This window comes from Diuraphis noxia, unplaced genomic scaffold (genome assembly GCF_037042655.1).
Source record: "Diuraphis noxia isolate RWA-SAM2 unplaced genomic scaffold, SU_Dnox_SAM2 contig0002, whole genome shotgun sequence".
NCBI lineage: Eukaryota > Metazoa > Arthropoda > Insecta > Hemiptera > Aphididae > Diuraphis > Diuraphis noxia.
In genome coordinates this window covers 9190358-9213404 of record NW_028301712.1, presented here as the reverse complement: position 1 = coordinate 9213404, position 23047 = coordinate 9190358, and the positions used below count along the sequence as shown (strand labels likewise).

Genomic DNA, 23047 nt, shown 5'->3' with positions numbered 1-23047 from the left:
AACCGGATAGTGATCCTTTACAGGCAATGAAAGGGTTTAGTCGTGTTTGTTAGTGTTTTATTCCGTTAAAACGTGATAAAAAAAAAAAATTGTTATAGTTATTTAATAATTAATATCGTTAACACTGTAATCACTCTGTATATCCTGGTCAATTCCCCATATTTACTGGCTACGATATTTTGGTCTAGTAAATAATAGTGGGTCTACACTCACATCAGGTGTAAAGTACAATTGTGCGACGATTCTTGAATGCTATAATTTTATCATTACGTTCAATAATATAATTAAGAAATATTCATATTTCATATGTAATTACGCGTCCATATAAATATCGTTGTGGGGTTATCACCACTGTCACCGTACGAACAATTGGACTTTGAACTATTAACCGTTATCTAGCACCTGTGTCCAGGTATATTTAATCATTTGTGACTGCTACCGGTCTTCATTTAATTAGTCGCGTATTTTGTAGCAAGTTATCTCCGCACAGACTTCAATTACGACAACCAATTTGCGATTCGTGTTATGGTATATGACGTAAATAAAATAAGATAATATACCTAAACAAATAGTATTAATATTTAATATCTATTAGCAAATCTATGCAAAATTACAAATAAAGATGTTATCAAGTGCTTATTTTATTAAATCATTCAAAACTGAGTTTTCATTATGTCTTTGAGTGCAGGCGACCGATAGCGATTCGAACGCGTGCTAAAACGGAATATTATTAAACGCGACCAAGCTGTTGAACAAATTTCAATTTTAATGGGTCTTGTGAATAGTGCTAAAACCGACGAGTCCGGAATCTCGATACTACAACCGCGAATAGACTACCTTGAAATCTTAATAACTTACTGATGTCCGTCTATATCAAGATGCTATTTTAGACCAGCTTACCGAACTCGATCGTGATAGTGAATTCCCGACAGTACACAATCCGATAGGGAAAATCGCGTTGGAACATTATTACGCTATTAAGGCTATAAGTGCTGAACTTGGTATAAACAATCGTAATATTACTCTAACCCCTATTACACATAATATTCAACTACCAAAAATACAATTGCCGTCATTTGATGGAAAAATTATACAATGGCGATCTTTCCGTGATACATTTACGTCGTTAGTGCACGACAATAGTCAATTATCACCAATTCAAAAATTCCACTATTTATTGTCCGCCGTATCTGGTTCGGCGGTTAAGGGGCGCCGTAAATGCCCGGAAAATAATAAGGCGGACTGTAAAAATCCGGAATTTTTCCGTAATATCGCGGACCGTAAAAATCCGGAAAAAAAAATTACTACGAACCGTAATTGTCCGGACTGTACTTATCCGGAATTAAAAAATAGTGAACCGTAATACCACGGACCGTAATATCCCGGAAAATCAAAAACCTTAATCTCCTGGACTGTAATTGTACGGAAAGCTAAATGACACGGACCGTAATCTCACGGAACGTAAAATTCCGGAAAAGTATAACATACGACGCTAACGCCATCAAGTGGAACAAAAATATATATTGGTCACTGACTAAGGATAGGTACAGTCGTTGCCAGATAAATGCCAGATAGATCAATATTATTACCGAAAATACATCAATAAACCAACTATTGTTACAAAAAATATTTTACGATATTAATTTAAAATCAAATATAAAAAAGTAAATAAAATACAAAAAGTAGAAATTGTAAAATAATATAATTAATATAATAATAATAATAATAATAATACATAGCATACATAACTATACAACAATAGTTTGTTATGGCTGTAGTGGTGCCAGGCGCGGCTTCAGAGACTTACAAGGGGAGGGGCCATTTTTTTTTGCTATCACTAAATAGCAAAGGGGACTTAGAGAGTACCCGAACCTGGAACGTAAGATTGTCAATAAATAATGTCTTGTATTTACACATTATACATGGTTTTATTTAATAAATTATTTTGTATAATTATGTATCTAAGGACTATTATCTTAAATATATATAGGTTATAGGTACATAAACCGTCCGTCAACAATAATAATATGTTAAAATGTTATGACTGTAATTGAGTATTCACTGATAATAGTCGTTTCCCCAAATTAGTACAGTTTGACTACGTTCCTATATTATATGATACACGCCTCATATTAATATCATATTATCATAATATGGTTTTTTTAGACAAAATATAATTGTTAGGCAGGCATTTCACAAAAACAAATATGCAATAGTATGTAGAAATCAAAATGTTTGGAAAGTCTGGGGAGGGGCCATGGCCCCAGTGGCCCCCTCCTTGGAGCCGCGCCTGAGTGGTGCTACACCTAAATCATCGTCTTCATCTTCAGTACTTGTATCACTGTCGTCAGTTGTATCTTCTCAGTACGTTACTATTAATTTATCCATTTCGATGTCCATAAAACTTTCATTTTTCCACATTTCTTCTTCTAATTTTTTCACGTTTGCACAAACTGCTCCCAGAATCACACATAGATTCCATTTTTTGTTTACACAGTTCTGCGATTTTTTTATGCTACCGTTATGATTTTGTTTTGCAATGTACTGTTTTACTTGTGACCGGATGATACGACGGCGGTAGTCTAATAATATCATGGCCTTCTTTACTTAATATACCATCTAAAGAATATTTAACAAACACTTGTTTGTGTTTACGTATTATATCGTGAAGTTGTGGTTTAAACATAGTTGAATTAAAACTTATATTATTTTCAGTCAACCAATTTACCATGTCTTTTTTTAAGCTATTTGAGTTTGGAGCACGGTTAGATTGATGACAATGATAAGTCGTATTATCCAATACCACAACAGAATTTTTACTTAAATTTGGTAGTAATTTTTCTGTGACCCATTTATAATAATTATCTTTATTCATATTATCGTGGTAATCACCACTAGAGCTTTGAGCTTCCCATGTTAGTAAAGCATTAGGAACAAAACCTTCTTCTCCTCCAGCATGAACAATTATTAATGGCTTTCCTTTACTTAAACTTTATTTCGCTGTATTGTCATCATCGACGGAACTCCATGATTTATTAACAACATGTGATGATAATACTTTTTGAATTTACAATAAGGGGCTCCAGCATAATATCATCATGTCTTAAGAGTTAAGGAGTAATATTTAGGCAATTCACGTAACAGAAACTTTTGAGCTATATCTATAGCTGTAGTAAATGAAAATTAGTGTGTGTTTACGAAAATCGCTATGTAATGCCGCGTCGGGTAACTGTCGAGTACAAAGTCAAATAATATAACAAAATATAAAACCGATATGTGAAACACTCGAAAATGCCATCCACTATCATTTTTTTAAGTAGATGATTTTATTTTATAATTACTCAAAAATCATGAAAAACGGTTGTAAGTGAGAACGTTTTATCCAAGTCGCTCATGAGTGAGAAAGACAACTAATATTGCGCTGATGCTAACTACAAATATGGTACATTTTGGCAGTGTTTGGAAAGAACGTCGTTTATAAACGCACGTTCACGTTTATAGTTAGTGAACGATATGCGAACGTCATTCGTTTTTTTCAAATAGAACGTGGACGTGAACGTTTATATACTTAATAAATAAAATATGAAAAATATTATTAAGAAAAACATACAGTTGTATTAATAATGTGTTCTAATTAATATAGGATTTACTGAAAGTTGATTTGAATTCACTTCAAGCTGAAATGATGGTTGCCAAAAACTGTATTCAAAACTATAATAATAAACCTGAACCGGGACCTGAACAAAAAAATCAAATAAATTTATTCAAAAAAAATATAACTATTTCAACTTTTCCTAATGTATATAAACTTTTAAATTTAGCTCTGACCTTACCAATTTCTTCAGCATCATGTGAGAGGTCATTTTCGACAATGAGACGTATCAATACATATATACCAAGTCAACTATGACTCAAGACCGTTTTTCCTCACTGGCAATACTAAATATTGAAAGAGATATTTCAAATAATATTGATTCTAATGATATATTAAATATCTATTCAAAAACCAATAGACGCTTGGAATTATAGTTGAAAACAAATAAATGTCTTATTTTTATTTAGTTTAGTGTTTTTTTTTTCTTATTAAGTATTATTATTTTTGCAGCCCCCCCCCCCCCCAGATATATTTGACCACCCTACGCATATGTTTAAAACACCAGAACACTAGAACACTCAAACTTTGCGCATAAGAGCCGTAAAACGCGTATTGTCGTAAGCAGCAGCCAGCAATAGACAAACAGTCGAGTCAGCAGTACAGGACATAAAAACATAATGAATATTATACTATTTAATATTTATATTATTGCAGACCAATATCATTATTAATTTTGTTGATCAATTATTATTGTGTATGATATGATCGCGATAATAATGTATATAATATATATATATATATGTATTTGTATATATATATATTATAAATGGATATACGGGTTGTTATAAACCAAGCATACGGAGAATTAGGGTATTACCCAAAAATAGGAAAACAACACAGCCGCCGCCGCGCTACGTCTAATAATTATAACAAGAGCCCTTTGATAACGCTGCGTTTCATGTGTACCATGTGACTCTGGCTTATCTTAAAGGACTACATCACAACTAAAAATATATTACAATATATTATAATTCACATACTAGTCCACTGATATGTACAGTAAATTATAGGAAAAGAACATTAACATAAATTAACCATCTTGGAATAGACTTCAAAAGCTATATCTTCAGTTTGTAGTTACATTTACTGCAGCCTTTCCTGTTAATTGTTTGTTATTATATAAACTTTTTGCTAGAGCCAGTTTTTTTTCATCTGTTGAGGTTTTTGAAGTCTTGATTTTATGAGCTTTATTACTTGCTGAAACCCTAAATTTTCTATTTTCTAACCAAACATGACCAGATTGGTCTAGTCTTATTAAAAATATATTTTATATCTTCTTCAGAAACATGAATGTAATTAAAAAAAAATTCTGATGATTTGAAGTCTAAAGGAAAGTTACACTCTTTAAGTTTTAAAAAACAATTATTTTGGAATAATTTTTGCTTGCATATGATAAAATTTAAGTATGAATTATAAAAATCAAAATTAATTGATTCTTCAATGCGGTTAATGATGAATTGTATTATATCTTCACACACTCTTTCTACTTGTGTTTGTGTTTCAATTTTTAAATTATAACTCAATGGACAAGACAATGACAACAGATTGGAATTTTCGATGAAATAATTTTTATCAACAGGAGCTACATCTAAACGAGGTTTTTTTGGATTAAATAACTCTGCAATTTGTTTGCCTTTTTTATATTTTTCTTCACCAGCTTTAGACGGCTTACCCCATGTTTGAGGTAAATCAGTTTTTGATGACGATTCTTCATTGTTAATATAGTAGTAAACAGCACCAATGTGTTTACATTTTTCACCAGCACATTCACAGTTTGCAGACTTGATTACCCTTGAACCATCAAGCTAATAAAATAGGCAAAGTAAACATTTATTGACAACAGTTCAAAATACAAGTATTAGTATTTAGTATCAACCTAGGTATTTGTCTTAATTATAATTGTAATGAAATCGTTTTTGAATATTTTTAACTAATGTATTTAAAATTGGTAGGTATGTTTATTTTGTTTATCTTTCATATTATGAGTTTATTATAAAGTAAAAAAAATTTAAAATTAATAATATATTTATATACTAACATTTTTTAAATATATAGTATTAGGTACTTATTTCATAAGTAACACGCAGAACATTATTAATAAAAAAACAATTATTGTTGAACTTACTTCAATCTTTACTCTGTAAGGTGGAGAAGTAACAGAAGCTTGTCTTATAACTTGACCACTTATAAAACATGGACCCATAACAGTTTTGAGTTCTTGGACATTTATGACATGTCCACTTTTAAGTAAATTTAATGACTTATCTTTATTATATTTTTTATTAGAGAAAATAGTTTGAAAACCATAATGTAATATTAAATCACTCATTGTTTATTTCAGTTTTCACTAATAAGTACCAAATAATAACTATTTAAAAATATTAGTTGTTTGATACTTTCAGTTAGTATATTATGCAGAAGCAGAGTGCAGACATGCAGTACGTCAGTACCTATACTGTATAGGCAATATAGCTGATAACAACTTTAAGCATTGTTTTCAAAATATTGATTGAACTTATTACATTAATTGTGTTACAATTTCAAATACGAATATCAAATAACAAATATTTTTTCTTAATACCATTGAAACGTGCGTAGTAATATCCTGTAAGTACTTCATAAATAGTCAACCCGGAGCGCTAGCTGTACTCCTGCACGGCGTCTATAGCACGGAACAATATAATCACAGATCAATAATAATCGCGCTTTTAACAGTTTAAATATTTACTATTTATTGTTAAGGCAATTTATTATACTCCACTTGAGAGCGCTAGTAACGTTTTTTTATTTTCCGGATTCTTACGGTCCGGGGCATTACACTCCGCGTATGGCGTATTTATATTTTCCGGATCTTTACGGTCCGTGATATAACGGTTCGTACATTTATACTTTCCGGATTTTTACGGTCCGTGATAAAACAGTCCGTACATTTTTATTTTCCGGATTTTTACGGTCCGGAAATATACGGTTTACCACTTTCCGGATTCTTACGGTCCGTGATATTACGGTCCGAATATTTACATTCCGGAATCCTACGGTCCGTACAATTATTTTCCGGGCTTTTACATGCGTCCACCGTTAAATCGGTTCCGTTAACCGACGCCAATTATCCAATTGTATGGCAAAGTTTGAACGATCGCTTCGACAATAAATGTGTCCTTTTAAGTGCACATATGGACGCACTATTTCGAATTTCTCCTATGAAAACCGAATCCCTCGTGGAGTTAAAAACATTTTTTAAATATATTCCAGGAAAATATATCAGCATTAAAAGCACTCGAAGTCGACGATTTCCTAGGTTTTTTTATGTTTTATATTGCATCTCGTATATTATATCCCGTTACTCGCCAAGCATTTGAATTTGAATACCGCGCCGCGGACGTACCTACGTTTGATATGTTGGCAGATTTCGTACAGATTCGTTGCCAAGTGTTACAAAAATTCGTATATAACGTCAAGCACTAATATCGGACACAAAATCCACCTTAAACCAAAAGTATCGCTAGCTACTTCATCGACTACTGAATCACTAAAATGTGTGATGTGTAAATCAACCCATATGTTATACCAGTGTCCAAAATTTATACAGCAAAACGTGAAACTAAGGCACTGTAAAAGGTGGGTATACCAAACCGCCATTTTTCTCCTTTCGATTAGCTTATCAACTAGGTATCAGAATGTATTCACATGTAGTTATTGTAGTTGACTAATGGTGTTTTAAATTTTAATCACATCTTAATAAAATTCGTGAGGCGTGAATTATAGTTTATAATATTCTTTGCTTACAAAATAATATGATGAATTGATGAACAATTAATTACAAATTTATTTTATTTAACTGGCCTAGCAACTCTTTATTATTAATATTTTAATTGTTCGTCATATACGAGTAGGTACTCATATATATATATATATCTTTATATCTTTATACTATAATTTTGGTACCAAAAATATTTGTAAGTGTAGGTCAATTGCAGTTTTAACTAAATAGCTGAAGATAATATGGATACACCATCAAATTTAACGAATTTACATACAAAAGTAAGTGCATGCACGTGCAGGGCTCGTAAGTTCATGCACTAAAAAATGCATAAATAAGCATGCATTCATGCCTTAAAAATTAGCAAAATATGCATTAAAATATGCACTAAAAAGTTTGAAAATATGCATTTATAAGCCCTAAAATTTTTAAATTATGCACTAAAAATATGCATTATGTAAAAAAACCATGGGCAAATTTTAAAATAATAAGAATATATCCATTAATTTAAAAGTGTTTTATTAATTTTAATTTTTATACATTTATTAACCAAAATTAGTAAAATAAAAAAAAATGAATACTTGTGAAGTTCATAATATGGCTTTGTTATCTAATTTTTGAACACCATTATTCTGCACCTACAATGAAAATATTTGGAATTTAATATTAGGTATTTCATTTTGAGATATATTAGTATAATATTTACAAAAATTATACTTACTTAAGAAATTACACTGTATTATTAGCGTTTTTTTGATGTTTTCCAACTTAAAAGATCGGCGATTATCTACCAATAAGTTTTTGAGCATAGAAAAAGATCTTTCTACGTCTGCTGAAGTAAGGGGTGCATATTTGAAGTACAATAAATCGTTTGCCGTCATATCATCAGGTAGATCTAAATTTGCAATATTGTCTTCTTCGCCACTCAAAACTTTGGAAATTTTACGAATTATGTTGTACCCGATATTTTTGTCCAAAACATATTTTAGTTTTTTTTTAATTTCAATTCCGTGATGTCCTTCTAATTTTGTAAATGTGTCTTGGATTTCTTCGACTATTTTAAGTCCTTCACTTAATAGAATGCTTTGTTCTTGTAGACGCGTGATCGCTATTGGTAGGCAATCAAAGTTTGATTTGATATAAATCAAGTTAGCCTGTAGTTGTTGGAGTTTGAAAACATTTTTCGATTTTTTTATAGCCACAGCATCACTTTCGTCAAATGATTCAACTATACGTTTTATAGTTTCAAAATGTGTGCAGTAGTACGACGCAGCAGTTAACCATGTACCCCAGCGAGTGATAACAGGTGATGGGGGTAATGGTAAGTCAGGTGCTTCATTTCTAAAGTATTGTATTCTATATGGACATTTTCGAAATACTTGCTTAACGTTGGCCACTAAATCGTCTACATTTCCAAACTGTGAACGAATTTCTTCGGCCACACGATGTAGACCATGTGCCATACAAGTGAGATGAATCATTTTCGTGTAAAAAGATTGTAAAGTACGAGTGGCCTTTGTCATATATGGTGCGGCGTCAGTCACAAATAACAGGACATTATCGTACTGTATTCCGTCGGGCCATAGTAACAACAGTGATTTATCTAATGCTTTACATATAGTACTATGATTTGCTTTTTCCAGTTGATCAATATTTAATAAAAATATTTCACCAGGAGAATCATGCAAGAGTGTTCCAATTATTGTGCTCACTATATACCTGCCCTCAACATCTGTGGTCTCATCCATCGATATCCATATTTTTTTACCGTTAACTTTTTCTTTAATCTCGTTAACCGTATCGATGTAACATTTGTCAACATATCCTAATCGTAATGTTGATTCTACGGGGGTATCCTTCATAGTATACTTTTCAAGAAAACTTCTAAATTGTGGATTGGATAATTTGTTAAGAGGGATATTGGCAGCTAGCATCGCTTTACATAAATCTAAGTTATATTCACTCTTTTTCGATATGGAAGGTACGAGCAGCTGTATTTTTTTGTTTCCTTCCTTTCTTTTGAAACGTTGAACACCACGTACATGCTTATCTGAAGCAATGCGTTGTGAAATACTAAAACGTTTTTCACTGGATACTTTTGTTATATAACATACAAATTTATTATCTTTATTTTTCTTCAATCCCTTATTATCTTTTCCTTTAATTCTTAAAAGTTTGTTCTTGTTTTTCATCCAGTCTAATTCATCACCAGTTTGAAAATGTAATTTTCTTTTTGCCTTGACAGGGTGAGGGTTATTGTCACTAATTTCAGTTTCTAACCCTATGTATTTAATTTATAACATTATAAATACCTAATTAGATACCTTATAACAACATTAAAAAACGTTTAATGTCTGAACCTGAGTTAACGTTTAAAAAAAGTGTTACACTTTGTTTGTCAATGGAAGCAGCGAACCAGTGTAACACTTTTTTTAAACGTTAACTCAGGTTCAGACATTAAACGTTTTTTAATGTTGTTATCCCTGATACCGTAAACAACTTGATCTCTCAATGAATCATCTAAATTAGTACCAAATTCGCAATACTGTGAACACTTTTTTAATGCGGTCACAAATTGACTTATTGTTTCTTCTGAACCTTGTTTCCTCTCCTTAAACTTGTAACGTTCAGTTAGAACATTAGGTTTAGGATTAATATAATTAGATAGCATTTCTTTTAGTGTGTCGTAACTTTTATCTACTGGCTTATATGGAGTACAAAGATCTCTGACTAATACATAACCGTCATTGCCCAAAAGTGTTAAGAACATTAATTTCTTTTTGTGTGAATTAATTTCATTTAATAATACATACAATTCAAAACGCTCAATCTACGAACTGAAGTCGTCGACTTTCAAATTAAATTCGGAAATGGTGCCATTAATTTGCCCTTTGCTAATGTTACCATTACCACTACCGCTACCACTAGAAGCCTGCGTAGTTGCACTTTGATTGTTTGAACGACTCATAACACTTTTTATTTTAAAACACTAAGCGTTTTAAATTAATATTACGCGCTTAAAACAAATTACATTAAAATCAAATTTCATTTCGACACGTGGTTTTTTCAATTTACCTCGTCGCCATTGTTATGTCTGTATAGAAGCATTAAGCACACAACTTGAACGCATGAATGCAAAACAACGAATGACTCTTTATTATTTAACATATCCTGGAAGAAATAACTATTTCCAAAGACATTACATTTTGTATGTTATCATATGAAATATTTATCATAAATATTAGTTTTCGCGGTATCAAAATGAGCACAAAAATACAGTGCATCCAACAAAAAAAAAAAAATCAATTTTTTCGACTTAGGAGGTTTTGCCACGAAGCCGACGATATATTCCTGGCATAACAGTTTGTATACTCTGACAAATATTTTTTGGAGTCGATAAAAGAGTCCTACTATCAACCGGTAAATCTTTGAAACACTCGTGATTTTTTAATCCCTTTAGTAATCCGTTCAGAGCTATATGAGAAATGTTAAAATTAAGAGAACATGATGCTAAGAAATCTTTTAATGAAAAATCTTATTGAATAATTGAACTTTCTTCAACATCATCACGGAGATTATCAGATAATTCTTCTGGAAAATCATTGGAAGTACAAGTAGTAGATAATATTGTATCTGGGATTTTAACAATTGAAGAAGAAACTTTTGGAGAAAATACATTAGGTACTGTAATTAATGATTCATAATTATTTTCACACAAATTAACTGATGGAGAAACTTCATGGAAAATATCATTGGAGTTACCATAAATTGCATTAAGGGTATAATCAATTTCATTTTTAATTTTTCTTTTTTTTGTACGCTCACTCGAAATCATTTTATGTGGTTTAAGTAATATAATGTTTAGCCTATACCTGCTTAATATATTAATATTATTATAAATGTAGATATTATATAAAAGTAGTTATGAAACTATTATAACATAATACCTAATATAATACGTTTTATTTTTAATATCATTAACTTAAATAATACTTAGATTTTAATCTTAAATTAAAAAATAAATGGAGCCTGATGGCTGATATTACCGTCGTACTAGTAAGTTGAACAGCGCAATAGGTAGACAATACTGAAAATGATGGAGTAATGCTCCTCGAAAACAAGATGATGGCAGTGACATGGGACGCACCACGGAAGGTATGCACAAGGCAGTCTACAAATCCCCAAAGTCACACACCTGGACACATACCTTTAGAATAGATGTAGATATCTGTTGGCTGGATATAACGCACTGATGAGACTAAAACTAAGTGATAGGATACGACGATGTTGGTGACTGGAGACACACACCACGGGAGTTATGCACGAAGCAGATTACCGATCTCCAAAATCACACAACTAGACGTAGGTACCTAAAATAAATCAAATAGATGTAGTTTTCTGTTGGTCAGAAAGCTTCAAAATTAATACGCCAGACTTACAGTAATGGCGAAAATATGTAACGGCGAGTAACAATACTGTCAAGTTTCTAGAAAACACGTGTAACGATAGGTACGACGATGTTGGTGACTGGAGACACACACCACGGGAGTTATGCACGAAGCAGATAACCGATCTCCAAAATCACACAACTAGACGTAGGTACCTAAAATAAATCAAATAGATGTAGTTTTCTGTTGGTCAGAAAGCTTCAAAATTAATACGTCAGACTTACAGTAATGGCGAAAATATATAACGGCGCGACACGTGATCCCGATTGTACACTATAGAACGACAAACCAATCAGGCCGACGATGGATACGCCAGATACGTTAAAAAGTTTTTAAAAAAAAGTTAAAAGCTTAAAAAGCCGTATCAATAAAAACATTAACTAATGAAAAAAATAATTTAATAATTTAATGATTATAAACGAACATGAACACGTGAACAAATCCACCAAAGGGCAACGGTATACACGGAGGTATGGTAAAAGAGTGAAGACCAGAAGACGCCGAGACGGCGAGACGGTTAAAATGAAAAGAAGACAAATATGAAATAAGATACTCAACGGTCGCCGATCGCAGCGATTGGTGACAAAGAAAAAGTTGTCGATAGTGGTGGGGACAACTTCGAACCACGCACAATCACAGATATAGATCATAATAATTAATATTCTCTATCTGTGGCCTGTCGCCCGTATTCACAATACACAATATTGTATAAACTGCTGGCGCGCACTCCAGCACAATAGTAGACAAACGCGAAGCGCGCCAAATCGCAAGATTAGGACATATTTACCAAAATACTATAATTATATATATACTGTATACGTCTGTGGTTGTATTATATATTGTAATTGTATATATTATATATATTAGTATATTGTATATAAATATATATATATATATTATCCATAATATATTGTCATCAAGATATACAAACGTATGAATTTTACGGTATAATAATAATTATTATTTTTATCATAATACATATTAGGTACCTTATTGTTAAAACGGTTTATTTAGGTGAAAAATATAAAATAATTTATCCTTACCTTGCAGTTTTGAGGTGAACAGTTTTTCCGCACTTTATCATTTGCCATTATTCAAAATGTTTCATAAATTATACACTATTAGCTAATAAACACATTTTGATAAACCACTTTCAACAAATAAAAATAATAATAAACACATATTACTGATAAAATATGATAATATATTAATACGCCAAGAGGACAAACAATCGAATTCAAACGAGGACTTACCCGGAAAATCCCGATTTCTTAATTCGCCACGGAGTCCACGATTGTAATATATAATATTATAATATATATTATACCTATTACTCGACTCGACTAATTATATTAATAGATCAAAACGTCCCGCGGCTGTAGTTTAGTAGGCCTATGTAATATTCGCGGTGGCCGACCGGGAAAAGCCGGTTTTAGTTTACAGTGGCGGGGGAGTGGGGTTCTTCTAGACTTTTCGATCACAGTCAGTGACTTATCGGCATAATTATTATTATTGTCTCGCCATCCCGCGACAAAAATAAATATATACGATAACTCGATAACACCGTCGCTGTAGCTCGATTCTGTAACTCGATAAGAGGCCTTATCGAATAATTTCGGTTTGTTAAGCCATCGATAGTGAGCGTTATCGACAATAGCAGAAATGAGCGATTCTCTAAATAATTGATAACGAAATTAATCGTTAAATGTCAAATTATTATCGAAAATATTCGATACCGTATCGGACCTTATAGGAGGGCTGTTAAGCCTTATCGAATGTTATATTGTAATCGTTAAACGTTATACCTACATTGTACATTGACAATTGACAACTAGTTTAACATTTAGATTAATATGTGATACACTGAAAGACTTCTTAATTATTATTTTAAACATTGAGTATTTAAAAGTCGTAAAACAAAACATGGCTTTGTATTTTTTGGGATATGAGTTGGAGGTATTAGAGGAAAGACTTAGGCTAGTTGAGAGGCGGATGGAAAGACGGATTTTACGTGACACTCAAAATCCTTATGAACTGCCAAGAAGAGAATTTATGAATGTGTTTCGTCTAAGTCCTGAATTATCCATGGACTTAACCAATACTCTTCGACTTTTCCTTCAACGAGAGCGAAGCTCGGGTATCCCTGTAGAAATTCAGGTAATTTTTTTTTATTTAAATACCTAATAGAATTTTATGCCTAGACTAAAGTATTACAAAATTATTCTTGATTTAACAAAAACTAAACCTAGGTTAATAATATTCTTACAGTTCTTACCTATTAGATTTGGATAGTTTAAAATTTAAAAAGGTACCCTTCGTACGTCCTTTTATAAAATAACATACAAAGGCTAATCAAATTCATGTTTATTTTGTTTGGATTATAGGTATTAGCGGCAGTTTATTTTTATGCGAAAGGTAGCTACCAACGTGCTACTGGTGATCATTTTGATTTAAATATTAGTCAGCCATCAGTCAGTAGATGTCTCCATAGTGTGACTAATGTTATAAATGATAGGCTCTTAAGGCAATGGGTAACCTTTCCAATGACAAATGCAGATAGAAATGAAGCACGTGAAGAATTTAAAAATGCACCACAACCATTTGAAGGTGCTATTGGTGCCATAGATTGTACCTACATTAATATCCTTGCACCTAAAGATCACGAAAAAGCTTATGTGAACCATCATGGAAATCACTCGTTGAATGTTCAAGCAGTATGTATAGACATTTTTTAATTAATTTACGATTCATACAAATTAATTTATTAGATAGTTAGCCCAAAACTGAAAATTTTAAATATCAATCCAAGATATCCAGGAGCTAGAAATGATTCATATGTATGGAGCACATCGCCCATTCGTCGTGCAATGGAATATCATTACAATCAGGGTGAACGCCATACTTGGCTCATTGGTAATAATTTTACAAAAAAATGTTCTCATTTTTAAGTAGACTAAATTATTGAATATTGATAAAGTAACTTAATTTATGTTATATTATTTTACTATAGGTGATTCTGGCTATCCATTGGAGCCATGGCTAATGACTCCAATTCCACATTACAGAGAAGGCACTCGACAATTACAATATACTTTGAAACATTGTAAGGCAAGGAATGTTGTCGAACGATTTTTTGGGGTGTTTAAAAGTGTATGGAGATGCCTGTCCTATCAACGGGTGTTAATGTATGCACCCGTTATGGCAGGAAAAATTGTAAATGCTTGTGCAGTTCTCCACAATATGCGTATCCATTACCGTATACCAATAGAAGAAGAAAATATTGACAACAGGAATATCAACAATTATAATGAAAGAAATTTGCCACAAAATGATGTTGCCATGAGAGGAGGCCCTAGAGCTGTAGCAATGCGTATTCAAAAACAATTAATGCAAGATTGGTTTCCCGGGTATATTGATGGTGACAATTAAACAAATATTTTACTTATATAAACTATTTATACAAAATATGTTAAAAAAAAAACAAACAATAAACTATGTTGCTTATTAAAACAAAAACAAAATTATTAATATGTGTGTATTATCACTTATTTTTGGTAAAGAATGTTACAAATAGTTAGGTACTTATAACAAATAGGTAATTGTATTTCCTTACAAATATAAAACAAAAAATAAAATAGATAACTTCATGTAAAACAATAAAATGTATAAGGTGTAATATGATCACTTTTTTCCCCTAAAAATATTACTATAGTACTTATAACAAATAGGTAATTGTATTTCCTTACAAATATAAAACAAAAAATAAAATAGATAACTTCATGTAAAACAATAAAATGTATAAGGTGTAATATGATCACTTTTTTCCCCTAAAAATATTACTATAGTACTTATAACAAATAGGTAATTTTATTTCCTTACAAATATAAAACAAAAAATAAAATAGATAACTTCATGTAAAACAATAAAATGTATAAGGTGTAAATAATTAGGTATAGGTTAATGTAATTTGGAAGAAATGATAGACAACAAATCTAATAATTTTTCCTCCATTTGGGTTCGTCTGTCATCATTCTCTGCCATTCTGATCATAGCATCTGCCATTCTTTTATTACTTTCAGCTATGGTACTCAAGGTACTTGTTATCAACTAAAACATTTCAGGGTAATTAATTAATTAGTTTATCTAGTAAAATTATTATACTTAATATTAACCTCTGTTTGTTGACTGTTCGTGGTTGCCAAATTTGTGAATACTTCACGTGCTGCACTGAATTGATTGTTAAGTTTAACATCTTTATTAATATAACAAATTAAATTAATACAATATTAAACAAATAATTGTATATGAGTAATTCTCAATGACTTACTTTTTTTTTTTTTTACATTTGTAATAGGTATACCTATAAGGTTTTCAGACTGACTACATAAGGCTACCTCAGTTGGTATAGGTGTAATTTGTAATAAGCCGTTGGAATTGTCCATGATGGAAGCTTCTAATACTTCAATATTGTCATATATTTCATCATCATCTTGACAATATTCTATAAGTAATACAAATTGCATAGTCAACATTTGAGTAACCCTTAGTTAGGTAATATGTAAATAGGGCTACAGACATCGGAAACTAAATTATGTATCATAATACATCCATAGTCTATTTTTAATTTAAAAAAAAATCAAAATTCAATGTTTGGGAATATAGTATTTTTTTTAAACATTTTCGAAAAACAAAAATCTTCAATTTTCAATTTTTGGAAAATGTAATAACTGTTTCTATTATAAAGTACTACGGAGATGGTTGACCTCAGTAAAAAATATTTGTTTTATTAACGTGTTCTCTAGAAATCGTAATCAAAATTTTGAATAACTTTCTTACAAGTTGTGTAACGCGAAACAAAAAAAAAAATGTAGTTCAATGTAATTAAAATAGAGATAGTCGTTCAAATCTTGGAATGTTAATATTTATTATACTATATTGCCATATTGGTACTATACAATTTATATTTTTTTTTACCGAAGGACATGCTATTTTAAAATATATAGTTGCATAGGTAGGTACACATATAGTATGAAAATCAGTAAAAAAGGGTTGGTGGTATTGGGGGGACATGGATCTGATGTTTCGCCAACACCGGACTTACCTTAGTTGGCTCGTGAACGGCGATGACTCGTGCTCTGATAGGGAAAGGGGGAGGAATACAAATAGTATATATATAAATAAATAACGCAACAATTCAATAATAATATACAAAAATATGTCGTGTTCATAAAAAGACAAGTAACTCGTACGAGTATCTAACAATATAACTAACAAACCATCTGTCCTTTATAAATTATAATTGTAAATAATATTACTAAAAAGAATGGTACCTTTAAGGAGCGGAATTAGGAACTCACTAAATTTCTTTTTCCTGATTGACCGGAGCTGGCAATATGGATGTTGACCGGAGCTGGCAATATGGATGTTCAACGAACCGGAACTGGTCGTATCCCAGGCGATCGGAGCTAATCAAGCCGGAGCTGGCGAATGTCAAGTCAACAACAATGGTTTATCGACAACACAGAACCTCGCCTCTTCCAACAGACGAAATGCACTTTGCAGGAACGGCAAAAAAGTATTCTCACGTGGTTTTCCGGGTTTTTAATTTCCAAGACAAAAACCGAAAACAGATGTCGTGACTCGTGAGTAAAAAATGCGGTAATGACAATACACGGAGAAGAAGGTGGCGAATAACGCAGCGGTGAGCTCGCGGCGTCACAGGCTTGGCAACTGCCGCACGTTCCAGCTGAACGGCGGCGCTTGATTCCTCAACCAAGGGGGTGCCCGTTATCGCTTATCATAACTCATAACTTGCGCGAACATACTCCCCCCTTGGGAGACGTGGTCTCACAAAACTGCAACCGGTAATTCTTCGTTGTGGTGTAGATGGCTGGTATGGTGGCGTCCAGAAAAGGAAATGGATAAAAAAAGGATTCCCTAGTTACATTTTTTTTTTTTTAAATATAATGAAAAAACATATCAAATAATAGAGAATACGATAGAACAGGCATATCAGATACAAAACAACTAATATTATATAACAAATTGATAACATGATAATAATAGATAACTACAATATAGTAATAAATACAACATCCCCTCATCTTACCAGACCGAATCACCGGCGCCCATACACCGGTAACAGAGCGCGTCGGAGCTGACTTAAGGTGTGGATGAACAAAAGGTGTAAACTGTACATAGATGCCCTCATAACTACAAGTCATTAAGGGAACCCGTTAAATGTAGTTAGATGTATAAATTAATTATTCGGTGGGTAAGCGGACCAGCTTCACCACAGGTCTAACAAGCGTACCTTGTCCTGTCAAGAGCTTGACTACGCGAACAACTCCATCCTGACCGGGTAATAACTCGGTTATTCTACCTAATCGCCAACATAACGGCGTAGACAGGTTGTCCTTGATGCACACAAGATCACCTACTTTGAGCGAAATATCATTGGATGTCCATTTCGAGCGTACTTGCAAATTGTTCAGATACTCAGAGGACCATCGTTTCCAGAACACTTGGTGGCATTGGTGAAGAAGCTTCCACCTCGAAACCAAACGACTGGGAGCATCCGATGCGTCTGATTCCGGAACACACAAGAGTGGCTGGCCAGTCAGAAAATGACCAGGTGTCAGACTTTCTAAATCTCCGGGTTCAGAGGACAACGGTGTCACTGGTCTGGAGTTTAAGACAGATTCAATACGACAAGCAACAGTTGCAAGTTCCTCGAAGGTTAAAGTATGGACTCCTACTGTCCGAACCAACAACTTTCTCATCGATTTCACTGCTGCTTCCCAAAGACCTCCAAAATGCGGAGCGCTAGGAGGGTTAAAATGCCAGCTGCATGGAAGATGTGAACTAACTTGGGATTGAACTGTCGAATCTAAAAAGAATTGGCGGAGCTGCTTTGACGCACCTACAAAATTCGTGCCACAGTCTGAATAGATATCCGTTGGTAAGCCACGCCGAGCAACGAATCTATCAAACGCAGCCAAGAAGGCGGGAGTAGAGAGATCCGTTACTATTTCAAGGTGAACAGCCTTCACTGTCATGCACACAAAAACGGAAATATATACCTTGTACTCCCTAGCCTTTCGAAGTTTGAGCTCTTTCATTCGAAGAGGGCCAGCAAAGTCAATGCCAACTTTTGAAAAGGGACGACACTGAACAACACGAGACGGTGGTAGGTCCGCCATGACTGGCTGTGGATTTACAGCTGATAACCGAACACAAGTCACACAGCTCTTGATCTCGATTCCTATCACTCTTCTAATCGATAGAATCCAGAATTTTTTCGAAATGAGAGAAATCATTAAACGAGTGCCAGAATGACACGAGAAAATATGCCAATGGTGAACTATCAATTTCGACAAGTGCGAAGCTTTAGCTAATAGCACCGGATGTTTCTGACGATCTGTCAGTTGAGAGTTACCTAAACGACCTCCTACCCGAACTATACCCTTAGAGTCTATATACGGTGACAACCGTGCCAACTGCTTGCTGGAGACTCTAGAATTTCGCGCTAGTTCTTGCAAAAGAGAACGAAAATAAATACCCTGGGAACATTTGACCACCACGGTTAGAGCCTCATCTAACTCACACCGCGACAACGAATCAGAATGTGAGGGCTGCCCTCTGCATCTCGACACAAAACGCCTTACCCAGGCCAGCACCCGTAGCATGTGTTGATAGGAGGAATATCTATCAAACCATTCTGAATCGATTTGATCGGAACTGATCAATAGTGACGCTGACTTGACTTCTGGGATTTCTTCTACAGGAAGCCGTGGTATCTCTGATGACCACTCATCTGGGGAGTCCAGCAAGAAACTAGGTCCATTCCAATATAAAGCATGGCGACCCAATTCTGATGGTTTTAAACCGCGAGACGCGCAGTCTGCTGGATTTTCCTCGGACGACACATGCAACCACTTACAATCTGGTAATAACTGATTAATTTTGCTAATTCTGTTGGATACAAAGATCTTGTACGAAACGTGAGGGGTGGTAAGCCACGAAAGAACAATGGACGAATCGGTCCACGCATATACATTGGAAATCTTTAATTGAGCTGATAACGTTTCCTGGATCCGTGCTAGCCAGCGTGCCAAAAGTCCTGCACCGCATAGTTCTAATCTTGGAACCGTCATGGAGTGAAGTGGTGCCAGTTTAGTCTTGCCACCCAAGATCCGAATGGAAGTCTGATTATTGGGAAGGACAATGCGCAGATAGACGAGAGCTGCATATCCACGGACTGAAGCATCGCAAAATCCGCACAGCGTATAAGTGGATCCACTCTGTGTTCCAACAAAACGAGGGATTTGGATCAAGGACAACGACGGCAGCTCCGTCACAAACTGGGACCATTCGTCTGCGATGTCAGGTGGTAACTTGTCATCCCAAGCGATCCCTGACGTCCAAACCGACTGCATTAAATGCTTGGCAAACAACACCACCGGAGACAGGAAGCCCAAAGGATCGAAAATCCTAGCAATTACTGAAAGGACACCGCGTTTCGTAAACACAAACTTAATTGAGCTGAAATCATATCTAAACGTGTCTTCTTTTGATTCCCAATTTAGTCCAAGAACCTGGACTATCGACCTTTCATCCTCGAACGAAAGTGATCCTGATGCTCGATCTTCCTTTGGTATTCTCTTTAATAGTTCCTTTGAGTTACTAGACCATTTTTTAAGTTCAAACCCATAGTTTGCTAACGACTTGATGAGGCTCTGCTGTAGCTTATACGCTTCATCAAGTGTCTCTGCTCCTGTGCAAATATCATCCATATAAGTTTGGAGTCGGATAGCCTTCTGAACTGAAGTTGACTGTTCACAGCAACGATCAGCAATATCGTGCAACACTCTCAGAGCCAAGAACGGTGCACTGCTGACACCATATGTTACCGTATTTAGCGTATATTCTTTTAACGCCTCGACCGGAGAAGCCCTCCAGAGAATGTGTTGGTAATGACGGTATTCTGGATTAACCTGGATCTGTCTGTACATCTTACAGATGTCGGATGAGAACGCGAAACGATACAATCGAAATCCTAACAAGACATCAACTATGTCTCGTTGGAGTTTCGGGCCTACATATAAGGCGTCGTTCAACGAATGACCTGAAGCACTGCAAGCGGACGCATCGAACACAACACGTAACTTGTTTTGACCATTTCCTTGCTTCCATACAGCATGATGCGGGATTATATACAGTCCTGGATTTTGAGCGATGGACATGTGACCCAGAGTCTCGTATTCGGCCATGAATTTGCGATATGCTATTCCAAGCTCTTCATCCTGTCTCAATTTCCGTTCCAGGTGTTCGAAACGCTTGGTCGCAATCTTAAGCATGCCTTCAAATGTGGGATGAAGCTGATCCTGTCTAAAGGGCAATGGGACACTATAACGACCGCATTCATCAATAATGGTCTCAGCTTTGAACTTAGCTTCACAGCATCCCTCATCAGTAAATTGTAGAGGTGCCTCTTCAGGCTCTTCTACGCCCCAGAATTTTTCCATCAACGATTCTATCGATGGATTGACAGCTGCTAACATACAATGTGCGTTGGAGCTAACGTTTTGCAGGACTGGACCTATTAGCACCCAACCAAATACAGAACTGTACGCGGAGGGTAGTCCTTGACCAAGTGAACGTTGCTCGCCAATCCACACCTGTGGGAAGACGTCGGCCCCTAACAACAATTCAACCGGAGCTGGCGTATCGAAGTAGGGGTCTGCAAGTTTCAGATGAGAACAGCTTTCTCTAACGCCGACGGATAACTGTTGACATGGCATGTCTACGGTAATGGTGGGTAGAACCCATGCCTTGATGGTTATGACCGCGGCTGAATCACAACGGGGTTTCACCTTCAACTGTACTGTCCCTAGAACCTTAGGAACACATTGACCAGACAGCCCTGTCAATGAGGCAGTCCATCTTGACCGCCTAAGACCCAGCCGATCTGAGCATTCTTTCGTGATGACGCTGATCTGCGATCCCGAATCAATAAGAACTCTGACGGGTTGAACATCTCCACCAAAATCTTGAGCTAGTGCTACCGCTGTACCAAGCAATACAGATGGAGACGATTGAGAACTGAGCATGACGGCAGGCGGCCGCTGAGCTTCAGGAACCTGATTTGATTGGACATCTCGATGAAGGAGCATGTGGTGACGACGCTTGCATATGGAACAGTTTTCCTTACATTTATTTGACCAGTGATGTCTGCTAAAACAAGCCATGCAAAGTCTATGCTTGGATACCACATCATATCGGCCATCCACCGTGAGCCCTTTGAATACTGGGCAATTACGTAACTGATGAGAGCCGTTACAACTAGGACACTGATCACTATCGGACGACGGAACACGGGACTGATCGGCTGCTGTTAATGAAATGGATTTTTTCCGATTCGGTGACCAATTCCCTTTCGACTTTACTGGCCTCGGCTGTATGTCCTTTGCACTTGACACAGATGTAGACCCTCCTGCCAATTCTAGAACCTGAATACGACCCTTGACGAATTTGAACAGTTCTTGTGCCTTCGGATATTCTTCCGAGTTGGACATTTCAAAAAGACGCCGCGATGACACCGGTAAAGATCGAAACGCGATCGAGAATAATAGGAAATCACCAAAGTTTGGAATATTCATAGACTCAAGAATACCAATGCTTTCGTCGAATGTATTTAAAAACTTGTTCAAGGACGATATGGATTCTTGCTGGCTTATCGGAGCGGATAATATTGTGTCTTAAAGAAACGACGCCAATCTGCGTGGTTTGTCGAACCGATCCACAAGAGCTGCCCAAGCGAGCGAATACGTATCATTGGAAACCGTTATACCCTTTATCGTTTCAGAGGCTTCTAACTCAAGACAACTTAAAAGGTAATAAAACTTTTCAACATTAGAGATATTAGAGCGACTATCTACTAAAGCTACGAAACGGTCTCGAAAGACTGGCCAATCTGCTAAATCACCGGAAAACTGAGGAAGAGGAACTTTGGGTAATCGAATAGAGTGCGACGACTGAACTATTGACGCTACATCTAATTGAGCTTTATCCGAACCGGAGATTCCATCTGAACTACAACCCGCATCAGACTCAATCCTAACCTTAGGATTCTCGGGTGTCATTAATGGTATATCTAATACTGACGAAAACCGATTTGCTAAA

At 34.8% G+C, this 23047-nt stretch overlaps 1 protein-coding gene across 1 annotated transcript; it reads right to left on the bottom strand.

The window, feature by feature from the left end:
* Positions 1–18126: 18126 nt before the first annotated feature.
* Positions 18127–22440, bottom strand: LOC107169848 (uncharacterized). The gene has a single exon (XM_015519773.2). It carries the CDS (start codon positions 22438–22440, stop codon positions 18127–18129), a length of 4314 nt encoding a protein of 1437 aa, XP_015375259.2.
* Positions 22441–23047: the final 607 nt, after the last annotated feature.

What these genes read in the sequence shown, in the direction of transcription:
- LOC107169848 (XM_015519773.2), bottom strand. Translation starts at nt 22,440, where the DNA reads ATGTCCAACTCGGAAGAATATCCGAAGGCACAAGAACTGTTCAAATTC.